General features: G+C 40.5%; 1 protein-coding gene across 1 annotated transcript; it reads left to right on the top strand.

Moving 5' to 3' along the window:
* Positions 1 to 17,447: 17,447 nt before the first annotated feature.
* On the top strand, positions 17,448 to 17,600 carry LOC116081504 (humanin-like 8). Its single transcript, XM_031358091.1, is given in 1 exon segment — positions 17,448 to 17,600. A coding segment is annotated over 1 exon segment (108 nt). The 5' UTR covers positions 17,448 to 17,492.
* The last annotated feature ends 263 nt before the right edge of the window (positions 17,601 to 17,863 follow it).

Genomic DNA, 17,863 nt, shown 5'->3' with positions numbered 1-17,863 from the left:
TGTGTTGTGCCATTCTTGTTTGGTTGGTTTGGGGTTTGGTGATTGGTTGTGATTTCTTCTGTTTGTTTTCTAGCTTCTCTCATGTATCCCTGGCTGGCCCATATCTATAAGTAGAGCCAACTGGCTTGCATGAGTACTCTGCCTGCCTCTTAAGTGCTGTGATTCCATGCATGCACCACCACACCTAGCTGCTTTTCTCTTGTTAATCTGTCTTTTGTGACAGACGTGTTACTGTAGGTCTTGCATCTCCCTACACTTCCATCTCCCTACAGAGCCAGTGATGTCCAGTGTGGAGGACAAGGGGAAAGGCTGGAGAGGGTGGGAGTCACAAGACTATAACCAGGACTTAAATAGACCCTGGAAGCGATGGAATTAGAGAGACGAAAAACTTGAGTCTTGAATATTCCATCCAGAGTTGAAACTTAGAAGAGGGACTGGTCTCAGATACTGAGACATCCTGGGAGGTAAAAGAGAAAACCAGAAGAGTGGTCTCAAAAGTCAGCAACACTCAACCACAGTGTGGTCGCCAGTGGTGAGAGGACACAGACACACTCCTGAGCAGCCTGAGGGGTTCCCTTGAGGGAACTCAAATCAAGCAAACCCATAGTTTATGGCTTCAATGCAGAAAGATATTTCTGTACTAGCCAGTATGAAGCAGAATTGTGGTTTTAACATTATTTTAATATAGATTTTAAGCACCAGGGTTAAGAGAAAGAAAGATGCTCAGAAAAAGACACACCCAAGTGTGGTATGGGTTCCCAGGGGGAATCACAGTTAAGTGTCTTAGCATTGGCCGTATATTTCATTTTGGTGGCTCTCAAATTCATTACGAAAGATTGCTAAGAAATTTCTTTCCTTTTCTTTTTGTTATTATTTGTTTTTATTTGATAAGATGCCTTGGATGGAATTATTTAATGCATGACCTTTCCCTACAATTAGGGTTTCTAACAAGATACCTACAAGGTTGCAAGATTACATCTGGAAAGGGAAAAGGCATAAACTTTGCTAATTGTACTGGAATTCTTGCTTGACATCTGGCATTGACTTCAGCTGGATTCTTGAGGAAGGGGTTCCTTCTCTGTCACGTATCCCCTTAATTACCCTGTCTTTCTCTTCTGCCTCAGCATCAAGGTGAAGCAGAGAGTTCACGGAGTTAGCAATGTATCTTTTTTTATAGACTTGGCCAAGCAGTTTGGAGGCAAAGATATAGATATAGATAGATAGATAGATAGATACATACATACATACATACATACATACATACAGAATAGATATATAGATACACACACACACACATGCCTGAGAGATAATAAAAGGAAAAGGAAGAACAAACATTTAGAAGCTTGTGGGGAATTCTGTCATAAAGGGGAGTGATGACAAGAAGGAACCTAGGATTGTAAAGGTGAATCTTGGAGACTCTGTTTCACTCTATGATAGATGCCTTGTCAGCAGATTTGAGTGCTGAGGAGGGTGAGTGACTAGAAGGGAAACTTAATGCAAATAGTGGAAATGGTTATGAACCTTGAGTAAATGAGGGAAGACCTGTGCCCCAATATAAGAGGTGATGGGTTAGAACGGTGGCTCAGTGGTTAGGGGCACATGCTCCTACAGAGGACCAGAGTCTGTTTCCAAGAACCCACATCACGTGACTCACAATAACTTAAGCTAGAACTCAAGTTCCAGGAGACCAGTGGCTCTGACTTCTGTGCACATCTGCATGCGTGAGAACATGTTTCCCATGCTCAGACACACAGACGCATGATGAAAAAAATTCCTTAAAAAGAAGTGATTTTTAAAAATCAAACACATAATAACAATTCACCTTTTTTTTTCCAGGACAAAATGATCTGGAATATGATCAGGCTTTAAAAATGCACAGAACTTCCATGTGTGAGATACTCTTCTCAACATTTTCACCATAAGGTGGCAGTAAACAGCTCCACGTACACTCACTGCCTCTAAAGAACACCTCTGAGAAACAGGCAAGAACCGAGGATGATTTTAAATACATATATACATACATATGTATACACATGTCTTAGGGTTTTACTGCTGTTAATAGTTACCATGACCAAGGCAACTCTTATAAGGACAACATTTAATTGGGGCTGGCTTACAGGTTCAGAGGTTCAGTCCATTATCATCAGGGTCATGGATGCAGCAGCATCCAGGGAGGCATGATGCAGGAGGTGTCGCATCCAACCTCCGGCCGGCAGGAACTGGACACAACACGATTGGATTCTTCTCAGCAACTTTATTGCTGGAGCGCTTGTCTCTTCTTCTCTGGGGCAGCCCCGAACGGAGAAGGTCCACTCAATATATAGCCCCGGGGGAGACGTGGGTCTGTCTGATAGGCCACCAGCAAGACACCTAATTTGCATGAGCCCACTCGGGAGGGGCACGAGATTTACCAGGCAAGTCTGAGGCGGTCTGCGCCATCTTGGAATGGCGACTGGCTTCCCACAGGAGGAGCTAAGAGTTCTACATCTTCATCTGAAGGCTGCTAGCAGAATACTGACTTCCAGGCAGCTAGGATGAGGGTCTTAAGCCCATACCCACAGTGACACTCTTACTCCAACAAAGCCACACCTCCCAATAGTGTCACTCTCTGGGCCTAATATTGGTGGTTATGAATGAATTCTGAGCGGCCATTCACATTACCTTTGAATATACAAACATATGTACAAGCAAATACAAACCATCACAACATATGCATGTATATATACTATAGCATATATGTCATATATGCTAATAGCATATATGTGCATATATGTTTATATGCTATAGCATATATCACAACATATCATGTGTGTATGTGTGTGTGTGTACCCACCACGTTTCTGCCTCTTTGTCTTTTCCTATTGCACAAACCCATATTCACTTGCAAACACATGCAGCATACAGGCAGACGTGGTGCTGGAGGAGCTGAGACTTCTACATCCTGATTCAAAGGCAGTGGTACACAATCTCCTTGACTTGAGCAAGGGTGTAGCTTGAGCATATGAGACCTCAAAGCCTGCCCTCACAATGACATATTTCCTCTAAAAAGGCCACACCTCCTAATTGTGCCACTCCCTGTGGCCGAGCATTCAAACACAGGAGTCTGTGGGAGCCATACCTATTTAAACCACCATAGATGGAATGTTTCAAGTGTAGAGCAGAAGTCATCTTAAGCTATCTCCAGCCCTTTAATGGGCAATGCCTTAACTTTTGTATGTAACTTAACATACTCATGGCCAATAGGTAAACTACTCAGGGGTATCATAAGTTTAATTGTCCTTTGGCTCCCACAGACCTACAGCCGAGAGAATAGCTGTAGGAGTGGCCTTCCTGTCTGGTCCTCCTAATGTCATTCATGATGTTTCTGTTTTGTGACTATAAAGGTTCATGAAACCTCTTCTATGGTGAGATATGTTATTCAAAGGTAATGTGAATGGCCACTCAGAATTCATTCATAACCACCAATATTAGGCTCAGAATAATGTTTTATTTTTTTAAGCTTCCTTTAAGGCAGACTCAGTTTATGTCATCTGTTAGGGTTTATGGGCAGAAGGTGTTGAGGTCCGGTCTGTTGCTATGTGTTGTAATGTTTGTTTGTTTGTTTGTTTTTTTAGAGACATAAGAAAAATTCATATTAGCAGTAATAAGTCTAAACAAATTTGGCTGAATAGCAGCAGCGTTAGCGTTTCTCCTTGTTGTAGTCTATGGTGGATGTCTGCTTTTCTTGTCCTTCTCCCTTCTCTTCTCAGCGAGTTCTTATGAGCAGGAGATGTAGGGCTGTTTGGACCAGTCTTTTCAGGATCTAAAGAATTGGGGATTCTTCATTCTGACTGAAGCCACACATTGAGGCGCCAACTGTCACAGACTGGGGTTTCTTACAGGGTCCCTTGTTCCGCAGGACGATGGGTTCTGGCCAGGTGTGCACGGGATTCGGCTTTGACAAACAGACTCGACATAAGTGGTATAAGGTCTGAGTGTATTTCTCAAAAATGACATGAGGCTTTTACAATCATTGTAAAAGAGAGAAATGAAAAATCTGACAGCTCAGTAGTCGAGGTACAGTACATCTGAGGCCACCTAAAACACACTGGATCTAAAACATCAGCCATCTCCTCTGGACTGGCGCAGCACCCCTGGGCTCTGAGGACGCTCGGGCCGCATGGGACAGGCTGCAGTCCGGGGGGGAGGGGTGGGGGGCTGGGGGTGCACGAGCCAAGAGGGTAGAGGCTCGAATCTTCAATGTTGAATGTTCGAATCTCGAATGCTCACTCTCTTGAATCTCAACTGGTGCTGCACCCCCCGGGCCCAAGCACTCTGGGCCAGGGGTGAGGGGAGGTACTGATTGTATAGATCTAAGTCCTAGTCCACCTAAGCTCTGGTTCTAGTCCAAGTGCTAGCGAGTCCGAATGCTGAATACAGACTCCTGAATGCTGACTGATGAATGCTCTATCGTGTTGTAATGTTTAATTCTGTACCTGAAGAGAAGGTCTAGGCCTATATAAGTGAATTCTCACATTTACAAGGTTTTGTTGTGCGAACCTTGTTTCTTGATTTTAAAGTATTGGTTAAATAAAATTAGCTACAGCCAATTACTGAAGGAATAGAGGTAGGTGAGTTTTGAGTTACTTGGTTGAGAGTGGGGCAGGAAAAGGAATTAGGAGAGATCAGAGAGGAAGGAGGAGGATTGAGAGGAGAGGAGGAAGCTGCCATGAGGGGAGATGAACCATGAGAACAAGGCCAGGAGAAACAGCAAGTATCTGGGGTATACTGTTGGGGAGATACCCAGGCCAGCAGTTAGAAGAGTAGATTAGGGGTTACCCTCCAGTAATTGTCAAAGCCAAATAAAATAACCACAGTGTGAATCTCACTTATTTGTAAGATAGCTGGGGATAAGCTTAAATTGGTTATTCTACAGGGAGTACCTTGGTAAAGTCAGGGCCAAGGAATGCTGCAGAGATCACACAAGAGATTTATTGGGGGAGTCAGGGGGCACCTTGAAGCAGGGACAAGAGAGAGAGAGAGACAGAGAGAGCAAGAGACAGAGAGAAGGGAGACAAAGTGAGAGAGCAGGCCACAATGGCGAGGACTTTAAAAGGATGCATGTGTCTCATTTGGTGGCTAGTGATGACATAGCACTGAGTCTCAGAAGGTAGGCTGGCACTAACGCTGTCAGCAGATTCATGCTTCACTCTGGTGGAGATGCTGACAATGGGGAGATTCTGTGTGTGTTGGAATGGAGAGCACATGGACGACCTCTGTAATCTCATCTCAGTTTTGCTGTAAATCTAAAATTAATAAAGTCTTCAAAGGGCCCCCTCTAAACAAACTCTGATACTACTGGGGATAGGAGAAGAGTTCGAGAGAGGGCACTACTCTGGAGTGACATGCCTCTTTGAACACTACAGTTTGCATGTAAAATGTGCCCTGTAGGCTCATGTTGCTCTTCTGTTGGCTCTGTCTGGAGAGGTCATGGAGCATTGCAGGACAAAGTGGGTTCTTGGGGACAGCTTGGAGGTTCATGGCCCCAGTTCTGCTTTCTGTCAAGTGTCAGTTCTAATTCCTGTGAGGACACGAGGAGGCCCTGACATGTGTTCCTGCCACCATGGAATTACCAAAATAAATTACCTCTGAAAGCTGTGTGTTGATCACACAGAGGAGAAAAGTAACCAATGCAGAGGTTCTTGTACTCACTGTGGCTGGGAGAACCAGGATAACCTCAGAATGGAGGCTGTTACCAGGGGAACCAACCAAGTCCTCAGAGAACTGAAACTTTTAGCTGCACCTCCTTCCACCTCCAGTAGCAGAGGGAAGGGGTGAGGGTGGAGCTAATCAGCATTTACCAAAGACTGAATCAACTCTGCTGTCTTATGAAGGCCTCCACAAGAACCCAGGAGGACAAGGTTTTGTGAGATTCCAGATTGCCAAACACATTGGAGTCAGCAGCACATTCCAATTCCAAGTATTTTACACTCCCAAGCTCTGAGCCTTCCAGACCCTACCCTATGTGTCTCTTTGAGTACCTATTTCTGTCCTTCAAAATATCCTTTGTAACAAATCAGACCATGTGAGCTAAGTCTTTCTGCGAGTTCCAGAAAACATTCTAGCACATTGTCAAACCTATGGATGTTGCTGGGGTTCAGGGTCAGGTCAAGGTCAGGGTCAGATGCTTCCAGGTTCTTGGCCTCTTATCCAAGGAACTGAAATAAATGTACGAAAGAAGCAAGATAACTCTATCTGCATCAAAACAATACTGCAGGTCTGAGCTGGCTAGTTTTCTGTCAACTTGACACAAAGCTAAAGCCGTCTGAGAGGAGGGAGCCTCAGTTAAGACAATGTTTCCCTAAGATGAGGCTGTGGGCAAACCTGCCAGGTATTTTCTCAACTAATGATTGATGTGGGAGGACCCAGCCCATTGAGGGTGGTGCCATCTCTGGGCTGGGGCCCTGGGTTCTGTTATAAGGCAGGCTGAGCAAGCCATCCAGTAAGCAGCACCTCCCTCCATGGCCTCTGCATCAGGTTCCTGCCTGCACTACCTGTGATGATTAACTGTTCTATGAGATGGTGAGCGAAATAAACCCTTTCCTCCACAAGTTGTTTTTGGACACGGTGTTTCATCATAGCAGTAGGTACCCTAAGATAAGGCTATAGAGGGGAACACTGTCCAATGTGACAAGAGGCCTACATGTGATACAGAGAAGCAAGCAGAACACAGCTTCAGGTGGGTAGCTCCTTAGAGATCATTTCCAAAAGGTGAGCCACACTAAACATGGGCAGCCCTAACCTTAGGACAAGCCGGAGCCTCAAATCCAGTTGCAGGTTTTGATGAGACAGCAGAGATGAACCCTGTTTTGTCACATTATCATCCAGAAGGCAGTGGCCAGACACCAACGTAACAAAGAATCTATCATTGAAAACTGAGTAATCCTAGGGTTTTGAGATCAGGAAATGTCTACACACAGGAATCCTCAATGTGGCCTGTGTTAGGGTTAGGGTTAGGGTTAGGGTTAGGATTAGGATTAGGGTTAGGGTTAGGGCCTCTGATGAGAGAGGGCCCAGAGAGGCAGCTGTAGAGGAAGAGGGACAGACACTAATAAGAGTATAGGTAGCAGGAGCTTGGTTCAGGCCAGAAGTACATAAGGACAGACAACTCCATTCTTAGTAGCCTGGAGCTACTCATCAACATAGCATTGCCCTAAACTTTTTTGTATTTTGTTGTTGGTCAGTCGGTTGGTTGGTTGTATTGGAGTTTTTTTGTTGTGGTTGTTGTTGTTTTTTGTTTTTTTGTCCTTTGTTTGTTTGTTTGTTTGTTTTTTAAAGACAAGGCTTTCCAAGACAAGCCCTAGCTGTTCTGGAACAAGCTCTGTAGAGCAGGCTGGCCTCAGATCTGCCTGTCTCTGCCTCTGGGGTGCTGGGACTAAAGGTGTATACCATCACTGGCTACCTAGAAGTTTGGTAGCTCTGAGCCTCAGATCAGCAGATGTATCCAGTTCTGGAGCCTCCTATCTGCCCCTCAGTGATGTAGGGCCTGAAGGATGAAGCTCCACGTGATACCTGCAGCTGCATCCCTTCAGCAGGGCGAGTACTCCCCAGAAGGCTTTGAAAGTACAAAGGCAACCCCTCTGCTGTACCAACCACAGTGGGAGCTGCCTACCATACAAGCAACACATTTAAAAGACACCTAAAATACTCTGGAAGGCTAGAGAATCTTCTGAGCCCACAAACTGCAAGGTTAAACATGCCCAGAAGAGGCCCCAGTACTCAAGAAAGAAAACAACCCCTGTGAAGATGCTCATCCTCAGACACTTGTCCCACACAGGATTAGCAATGACACAAACCTCAGGACAGCCAAGACTTCACAAGCTCACCAGGACTGTGTGTAACTGAGTCTCCCATCTGTAAGCCCCCAGAACAAACCTGTTCCAATGATACATTTAGCTTCTTTCTTGTTCCCTGTATTCACTCACACCTTTAATAGTATTTTTGACTTTGTTGGATTTTTTTAAAAATACTTACGTTTTTACTCCCTTTCCTATATTTATCTAATTTTATTTTTGAACTTTTTCACTATGGGGAAATCTTGGGCTTTGTTTTTCCTTTTTATTGTTTTTATTAAAATTTTTAAAAATTAAAATATAATTGCACAATTTCCTCTCTTTTTCTGTCCTCCCTGCAACCCTTCCCATGCCCCTCCCCTCACTCTTTCTCAAATTGATGGCCTTTTTAAAATTTTTATTTAAAAATTATAAATATAATATATAAATTCAACCATTAATATATAATTATATCTTATTCTATATACAAATATACTAATATATAAATGCAGCCTGCTGAATTTGTTTAGTGGGGTTGTGTGTATATGATTTCAGGGCTGACCACTCAGATAATCAGAAAATTCAACTCTAGTCAACAACTATGATCAAATCAATAAGTTAGATGTCAGGTTGTAGCTCTGTGTGTGCCACCAGAAATAGGAAGTTACCACATTTATGTTGACTAGAAATGGGGGTCATGATTATACCAAAAGAGTGATTGCTTCCCCAGAAATCTTTAAATGTTTCCAAGTTTTTCATACAAAGTCAAAAAGTAAAGCTACATATTTTCATAGTCATAGGATTGTATTTAGCCCATGAGTCAAAATTCATAAAACTGCCTGCCTTGACTTAACCATGCCAAGGCCTCATGCAGAAGTCTGGAATCTGAGACTCCCTAGCAGCACATGCTGAGGTCATTCAAGTGAGAGTCTAAATCTACTAAAAATGCAGGATGTTGTGGCACAAATTTTGTTTTGATTGTGTGAACAACATATTTCAAATTTAGAGAAAAAAAAAGAAAAAAAGGAAAAAAAAAAAAAACCTGTCCACTATTTGGCTTTGATGTGGCATCTTCCAAAAAGTTTCTCCTCTTGAGGCATCCCTGGAATTGCCAACTGTTTGATCCCTTGCTGTAGTGGCTATTCCTGGTTGTCATCTTGACTATATCTGAAATGAACTACAATCCAGAATTAGAAGGCTCACCTGTGGCCCTACTCTGGAGGCTGAGACACAAGTTTCCGATCTGAATCTTGGCATGGAGATCTTGAGGTATAGTGGCTATGAATCCCAGAGGATTAAGATAGAAAGATCTATGAGTTCAAGATCATCTGGGATTAAAGGTGTGGTGGCATAGTGGCTATGAATCCCAGAAGATTAAGACTGGAAGATCTACGAGTTCAAGCAGGGTCACCTGTGGTTAAAGGGTTACCACAACTTTAACCTGGGCCACACCTTTTGCTGGAGACTTATATTAGGAAGGAAAGTTCTCTCTGCTTCATCCGCTTGCCTTGTGGGACTGAGCAACTGCTGGATCCTCAGACTTCCATTCACAGCTGCTGCCAACCATTGTTGGGAGTTGATTGTTGGGAGTTGGACTACAGACTGTAAGTCATCAATAAATTCCTTTACTACATAGAGACTACCATAAGTTCTGTGACTCTAGAGAACCCTGACTAATACACTTGCCCTTTATGGAAGTCAGCCTGGACAATTTTCAGGATGCCATCAATTTGTAATGCTTCTTTACATACTGTATATATCATGTATTGAAATCAACATATAATTACATCCCACCCTTCTCTTCCCTCCAGCCCTTTCCATGTACCCCTCTTGCTCTCATATTTGAGGCCCCTCTATCTTTAGGCTGACCATGTGGTATTGGGGAACCAATTTGGGGCTCTTCCCTGGGAAAGAGAATTCCTCCTGCTCAAATTACCATTCCCAGTAGCCTTAGGGTAGCCATGTGTGCTTATGCCTTTAGTTCATTAGTCCACTACCATTCTCCCAACCCAAGACCTTTCTTTTTTTTCCTAGTAAATGTCGTCACTTCTATTTCCTTACTAGGGGTCCCTCATGCAAATCTCAGTGAGTGCCCAATCCATTCTGATTCACATCTGGCAAGGATAAGAGCTATACAGCTTCCTATTTTCCCTTTCTACTTGGCTCTCTCATTTCATTTTTCCCAGAGCACTTGGAAAGGGGCAGGTACCCCCTGGAGACACAAACATACCAAGAGGCATTGGATTCAATCACTCCACCCTTCTTGAACTTCTTCCTCCAATCTCTACTCATGCAGTTGGAAGCCTGGACCCCTTATACATCTAAAGGGGCAAAAGAACGTGCATTGACCAGCACCTGCCAATCCCTCTCTGAAAGCTGGGATGCAGCTGCTGGCGATGGTCCAATTGGCTGAGAGGCTCACACTTATTCATAGCAGCTCAGCACCAAGTTTACAGGTCCTGTTGGTGCACCAGCAGTATAGACCCATATTCTCACAGACCAAAGATAACTAGCAGAGACCATCCAAGATGGTGGTACCCACATGAACTACCAAGATGGCAGGCACCACATGGGGTCACTCAGAACCTCTGATGCTGCTTAGGTCCCTGAGGATGACCACAACAATCCCCAACCTTCCTACAATGCTGGAACAAGATGATAGGGCCCATAGGGGAGGGCCAGGAGCAGGGGGATTACCCAGCTTTAGCCCACATCCAAAACAAGTTCCCAGAGACCTCACATTTTGTGGCTGGATCCTAAGGGAAGGTTTGGACACTAAGCAAAGACAGACAGCCTATTACCCACAGGCTTTGTGTGATGACTGCCAGGTGTTTAGTTGAGTTTGTCCCCCAGTGTCCTACTGTAATGTTTTGGTATATCTTAACTCTGTCAAAGTCCATGCCCCTTGACTGCAGGGAATATTACTGCTGAGGGAATGGATTTAATTTGACAGGTCATAAGCCATTCCCTTGAGTGTGCATTCCAAAGGGCAAAACAAAGCAACAAAACCCCAAATGATCAACTGAAAATAACGAAGCCAGAGCTTTTGACATAAACAAACCTCTTCTCTGAACCTAGAAACCTCAAGGGCTTTCAAGTACTTCTTAGGAAAGAGACTTGATTCCACTAAAGTAAAAGAACTAGCCTCAGAGATACCCGGAGCTGGGAAGAACAGGCTAATGTGTCAGTACTTAGTCCTGGAGAGAGATAGCCCAGGCAAGTGGTTTCATGCCAGCCAGGGAATAGGATAATTCCAGAACAGTGTGCAATGCAAACCAGTGTTCCAGATTTTGCCGTGGCTACTCCCATATCCTTCCCAGGATGCCTAGTTTGAATTGATAGGAGCTGGGACCCATTAGACCTAATTGAAGAGTTGGAATGGATAAAAAAGATGATTTTTTTCCCACTCCACTGGCCATAGTACTTTCAGTGTCCCTGAACTCTCATCTATGAGGTGGCCTCAAGAACTGGAATAAAAGGAGCTGAAGAGATGACTCTGTAGGCAAACGTTCCTACTGCTCTCCTAGAGGACCAGGGTTCAACTCCCAGCAGGAAGCTCATGAGCACCTATAGCTCTAGTTCCAGAAGCGCTGAGGCTTCTGGCCTCTGAGGACAACTGTACTCATGTGCATGTGCATACACCCACACACCTTTTTATATCATTAAAAACAAAACTTTATTTAAAAAATTGGGCACACACCCAATAAATGGTCGTTTAAATAAAATTAATGATTTTGACTCATTAGATTATGATCACTAACATAATTACCAACATGACATCTGCCTTCTTCAACCTTATATTGGCTTTTATATTATCACTTCTAGGAACCCTGATATTTCACTCACATCTTATATCAACTCTATTATGCTTAGAAGGTATAATACTATGCTTATTTATAATAATTTCAACAGCAACCCCAAACTCCAATTCTATAATCTCAATACCAATCCCTATTACAATCATAGTATTCATAGCATGTGAAGCGGCAGTAAGACTAGCTCTACTAGTAAAAGTCTCAAATACATACGGAACTGATTACGTGCAAAACATTAACCTCCTACAATGATAAAAATTATTATTCCTTCACTTATACTACTTCCAATAACCTGACTATCAACCTCAAAAAAACCTGAATAAATGTGACATCTCACAGCTTTTTAGTTAGCCTTATTAGTTTATTTCTTCTCTGACAAAACGATAAAAATTACTTAAACTTCTCAATTATATTCTCTTCAGACCCTTTATCTACCCCACTAATTATTTTAACTACCTGACTCCTTCCATTCATACTAATAGCTAGCCAAAATCATCTAAAAAAAAAGAAAAAATTCCATATCAAAAATTCTATATCTCTATACTAATCAGCCTACAAATTCTTCTAATCATAACTTTCTCAGTAACTGAGTTAATCATATTCTATATCCTATTCAAAGCTACTTTAATTCCTATATTAATTATTATCATCCAATGAGGTAATCAAACAGAACGATTAAATGCAGGAAATTATTTCCTATTTTATACACTAATTGGCTCAATCCCACTTGTAATCACCCTAATTTCAATCCAAAACTTCATAGGAACATTAAACTTTACAGTCCTATCACTAACAACCTACTCCATTAACTCCTCTTGATCTAACAATATCCTATGACTAGCGTGCAAAATAGCATTTCTTATTAAAATACATTATATGGCATTCACCTATGATTACCTAAAGCACATGTCAAAGCACCAATTGCAGGATCCATAATCTTAGCAGCTAGTCTTCTACAATTAGGAGGCTCTGGAATGATTCAAATCTCAATTATCCTAGACCCACTAACAAAATACATAGCCTATCCATTTATCTTACTATCCCTATGAGGAATGATTATAACAAGTTCAATCTGCCTTTGACAAAGAGACCTAAAATCACTAATCACTTACTTACTCCTCAGTAAGCCACATAGCTCTAGTAATTTCATCTATTTTAATTCAAACTCCATGAAGCTTTATAGGAGCTACAATACTAATAATCACCCATGGACTAACTTCATCTCTCTTATTCTGCTTAGCAAACTCAAACTACAAACAAATCCATAGCCGAACTATAATCATAGCCCGAGGTCTCCAGATAATTTTTCCACTCATAGCCACATTAAGACTAGTAGAAAGCTTAGCTAATCTAGCCTTGCCACCATCAATTAACCTTATAGGAGAATTATTCATTGCTATATGTACTGGCTGGTTTTATGTGTCAACTTGACACAGGCTGGAGTTATCACAGAGAAGGGAGCTTCAGTTGGGGAAGTGCCTCGATGAGATCCAGGCATTTTCTCAATTAGTGATCAAGGGGGTAGGGCCCCTTGTGGGTGGTGCCATCCCTGGGCTGGAAGTCTTGGGTTCTATAAGAGAGCAGGCTGAGCAAGCCAGGGGAAGCAAGCCAGTAAGAAACATCTCTCCATGGCCTCTGCGTCAGCTCCTGCTTCCTGACCTGCCTGAGTTCCAGTCCTGACTTCCTCTGGTGATCAATAGCAATGTGGAAGTGTAAGCTCAATAAACCCTTTCCTCCCCAACTTGCTTCATGTTCATGATGTTTGTGCAGGAATAGAAACCCTGACTAAGACACTATATCATTGTTTTCTTGATCCAAGTTTTCAATTATTCTTACAGGAATTAACATCGTTATTACAGTTATATACTCAATATACATAATCATTACGACACAACGAGGAAAGCTAACAAATCATATAAATAACTTACAATCCTCACACACATGAGAATTAACTCTCATATACCTTCATATTATTCCACTTGTATTACTAACTATTAACCCTAAACTAATTACAGGTTTAACAATATGTAAATATAGTTTACAGAAAACATTAGGCTGTGAACCTAATAACAAGAAAATATGCAAGAACTGCTAACTCATGCCCCCATGCCAAAACACATGGCTTTCTTACTTTTATAGGATAAAAGTAATCCATTGGTCTTAGGAATCAAAAATCTTGATGCAATTCCAAATAGAAGTAATAAACATAATTACATCATCAATCTTAACAATTTTTATCATTCTTGTATCTCCAGTCTTTATCTCAATAATTAACTTAACCAAGCACATTAACTTCCCCACTATACGCTACTACATCAATCAGATTTTCATTTTTCTTAAGCCTCTTACCTTTACTACTATTTTTTCACCAAAACACAGAATATATAATTACCAGCTGACACTGAATTACCATTAACTCCATTAACCTAACAAAGTTTCAAAATCGATTATTTTTCCATTTTATTCTTATCAGTAGCACTACATGTCACATGATCCATCATACAATTCTCCTCATAATACATACACTCAGACTATCATATTAATCAATTTATTAAATACCTAATAATATCTCTAATTACCATATTAATTTTAACCTCCGATAACAATTTATTTCAACTATTTATCGGATGAGAAGGAGTAGGAATTATATCATTTCTATTAATTGGATGATGATATGGACGTGCAGCCGCAAATACAGCAGCTCTACAAGCTATCCTATATAACTGAATCGGAGATGTAGGAATTATTCTAGCCATAACATGATATTGCCTAAACATAAACTCTTGAGAACTTCAACAAATCTTACTTACCAACAACAGCAACTTCATCCCTCTACTAGAACTATTAAGTGCAGCAACAGGAAAATCAGCTCAATTTGGACTTCACCCATGACTCCTATCAGCCATAGAAGGACCCACGCCAGTATCAGCCCTATTGCACTCAGTACTATAGTTGTAGCAGGTATCTTCCTACTAATCCGATTTCACCCACTTACATCAAACAGTATAATCCTAACAATAATAATATGTCTTGGAGCCCTAGCCACATTATTTACAGCTATTTGTGCACTCACCCAAAACGATGTAAAGAAAATTGTAGCATTCTCTACATCCAGTCAACTAGGCCTAATAATAGTAACTTTAGGAATTAACTAACCATACCTAGCTTTTCTTCACATTTGTACACATGCATTCTTTAAAGCCATACTATTCACATGTTCAGGATCAATTATCCATAACCTCAATGATGAACAAGACATTCGAAAAATAAGAAGTATCATAAAAATTATACCATTCTCATCATCTTGCCTAATTATTGGCAGCCTAGCTTTAACCGGATTTTATTCTAAAGAACTAATTATTGAATCCATCAACACCTGTAACACCAATGCCTGAGCTCTATTAATTACACTAATTGCCACATCAGTAACAGCCATATACAGTATTCAAATCATCTATTTTGTTGCAATAACTAAACCTCGATATTCCCCTTTAGTCATTATTAATGAAAATAATCCAAACCTCATTAATCCAATTAAATGATTAGCACTAGGCAGTATTCTAGCTGGTTATGTGATCTCAAATAATATCCCCTCAACTAACATTCAAATTCTCACAATACCATGATACCTAAAAATGATAGCCCTAATAATTTCTATTTTAGGACTTCTAATTGCCCTAGAACTAAACAACCTAACCTTGAAATAATTCTCTATCAAATCACTCAATATTCTCAACCTCACTAGGCCTCTTTCCATCCATTACACATCGTGTGATTCCAGTAAAATCACTAGGCCCTAGCTTTAAAGTATCTTTAGGATTCTTAGATCTAATTTGATTAGAAAAATCAGTCCCAAAATCTACTTTATTTATCCATACCTTCACATCCAAAATATTAACTAACCAAAAAGGAATAATCAAACTTTATTTTTTATCATTCCTAATTACTATTATCTTAGTAATCATCCTATATTATTATATATTATTAATTATTAATCCCAAGTGATTTCAATAATAATAAAAATTCCAGCAAACAATGACCACCCAGCCACAACTATTATTCAAGTAGCACAACTATATATTGCCACAACTCCAACACCACCCTCTAATATTACTACATCATCATCAATCTCATACATTATCCAATCACTTAAACTATCAAAATTAACTAATTCAACCTCATTACAATAATCAATTACTCACATAAAAAATAATTCTATTAAAAACCAACAACTAAAAAACTAAAAATTAATCAACTTGAACCCCAAGTCTCAGGATACTCCTCAGTAGCTCTAGCTGTTGCATACACAAACACAACTAACATTCCACCTAAATAAATTAAGAATACCAATAAACCCAAAAATGAACCCCCAAACCCTAAAATTATTAAACAACCAACAAATCCACTAATAATTAACCCCAATCCACCATAAATAGGTGAAGATTTCAACGCCAACCCAAGACAACCAGCCAAAAATAACAAACTCAAAATAAAAATATAATTAGTCATTATTTCTACACAGCACTTAACTGAGACTAATAACATGAAAAATAATCGTTGTAATTCAACTATAGAAACATCTAATGACAAACATCCGAAAAACTCACCCACTATTTAAAATCATTAATCACTCCTTTATCAACTTACCTGCCCATCAAACATTTCATCATGATGAAACTTTGGCTCACTCCTAGGAATTTGCCTAATAATCCAAATCATTACAGGCCTATTCCTAGCAATACACTACACATCAGATACAATAACAGCATTTTCATCAGTAACACACATCTGTCGAGATGTAAACTATGGATAACTGATCCAATATATACACACGCAAATGGAGCCTCAATATTTTTCATTTGCCTTTTTCTCCATGTAGGCCGAGGAATATACTATGGATCCTATACCTTTATAGAAACATGAAACATTCACGTAATCCTACTTTTCACAGCAATAGCCACCGCATTCATAGGCTACGTCCTCCCATGAGGACAAATATCATTCTGAGGGGCAACGGTAATCACAAACTTACTTTCAGCAATTTCATACATTGGAACCACTCTAGTAGAATGAATCTGAGGTGGGTTCTCAGGAGACAAAGCTATACCAACATGCTTCTTCGCACTCCACTTTATCTTATCACTTATTATCGCAGCCTTAGTAATCGTTCACCTCTTATTTCTTCACAAAACAGGCTCTAACAACCCAACAGGCCTAAACTCAGACTCAGACAAAATTCCATTTCACCCACATTATACAATCAAAGACATCCTAGGAATTATTATAATAATCATATTCTTAATAACGCTAGTATTATTCTTCCCAGACTTACTAGGAGATCCTGACAACTACACACCAGCAAACCCACTTAACACTCCACCCCATATCAAACCAGAATGATATTTCCTATTTGCTTATGCCATCCTACGATCCATCCCCAACAAACTAGGAGGAGTTTTAGCCCTAATTTTATCAATTCTAGTACTAGCCTTTCTACCTTTCCTCCATACCTCAAAACAACGAAGCCTGACATTTCGTCTTATTACTCAAACCCCCTATTAAGTCTTAGTAGCTAATCTACTTATCCTAACTTGAATTGGGGGTCAACCAGAAGAACACCCATTTATTATTGGTCAACTAGCATCAATCAGCTACTCTCCATTATCTTTATTCTAATACCAATTTCAGGAATAATCGAAGACAATATACTTAAATGAAATTCATGTCCTAATAGTATAACTATTACTTTGGTCTTGTAAACCAAAAAATGAAGAACTAATCTTTTTAGGACATCAAGAAGAAGGAATATCTCCCCACCGTGCAAAGGTAGCATAATCACTTGTTCCTTAATTAGGGACTAGTATAAATGGCTGAACGAGGGTTCAACTGTCTCTTATTTTCAATCAGTGAAATTGACCTTCCAGTGAAGAGGCTGGAATAATAAAATAAGATGAGAAGACCCTATGGAGCTTAAATTAACAAGCTTAATTATAATCTTAAATTTACTTAATGGATTAAAAACAAAAATTTAAGCTTAAAATTTTGGTTGGGGTGACCTTGGAGAACAAATAATCCTCCGAACGATCATAACATAGACCAACAAGTCAAAGTAATCTACTTATCCAATTGACCCAAAGCAATTTGATCAACAGACCAAGTTACCCTAGGGATAACAGTGCAATCCTATTTAAGAGTTCATATCGACAATAGGGTTTACAACCTTGATGTTGGATCAGG

This window comes from Mastomys coucha, unplaced genomic scaffold (genome assembly GCF_008632895.1).
Source record: "Mastomys coucha isolate ucsf_1 unplaced genomic scaffold, UCSF_Mcou_1 pScaffold7, whole genome shotgun sequence".
NCBI lineage: Eukaryota > Metazoa > Chordata > Mammalia > Rodentia > Muridae > Mastomys > Mastomys coucha.
Note: the sequence above shows the minus strand (reverse complement) of the source record. Positions and strands in the feature narration are given on the sequence as shown.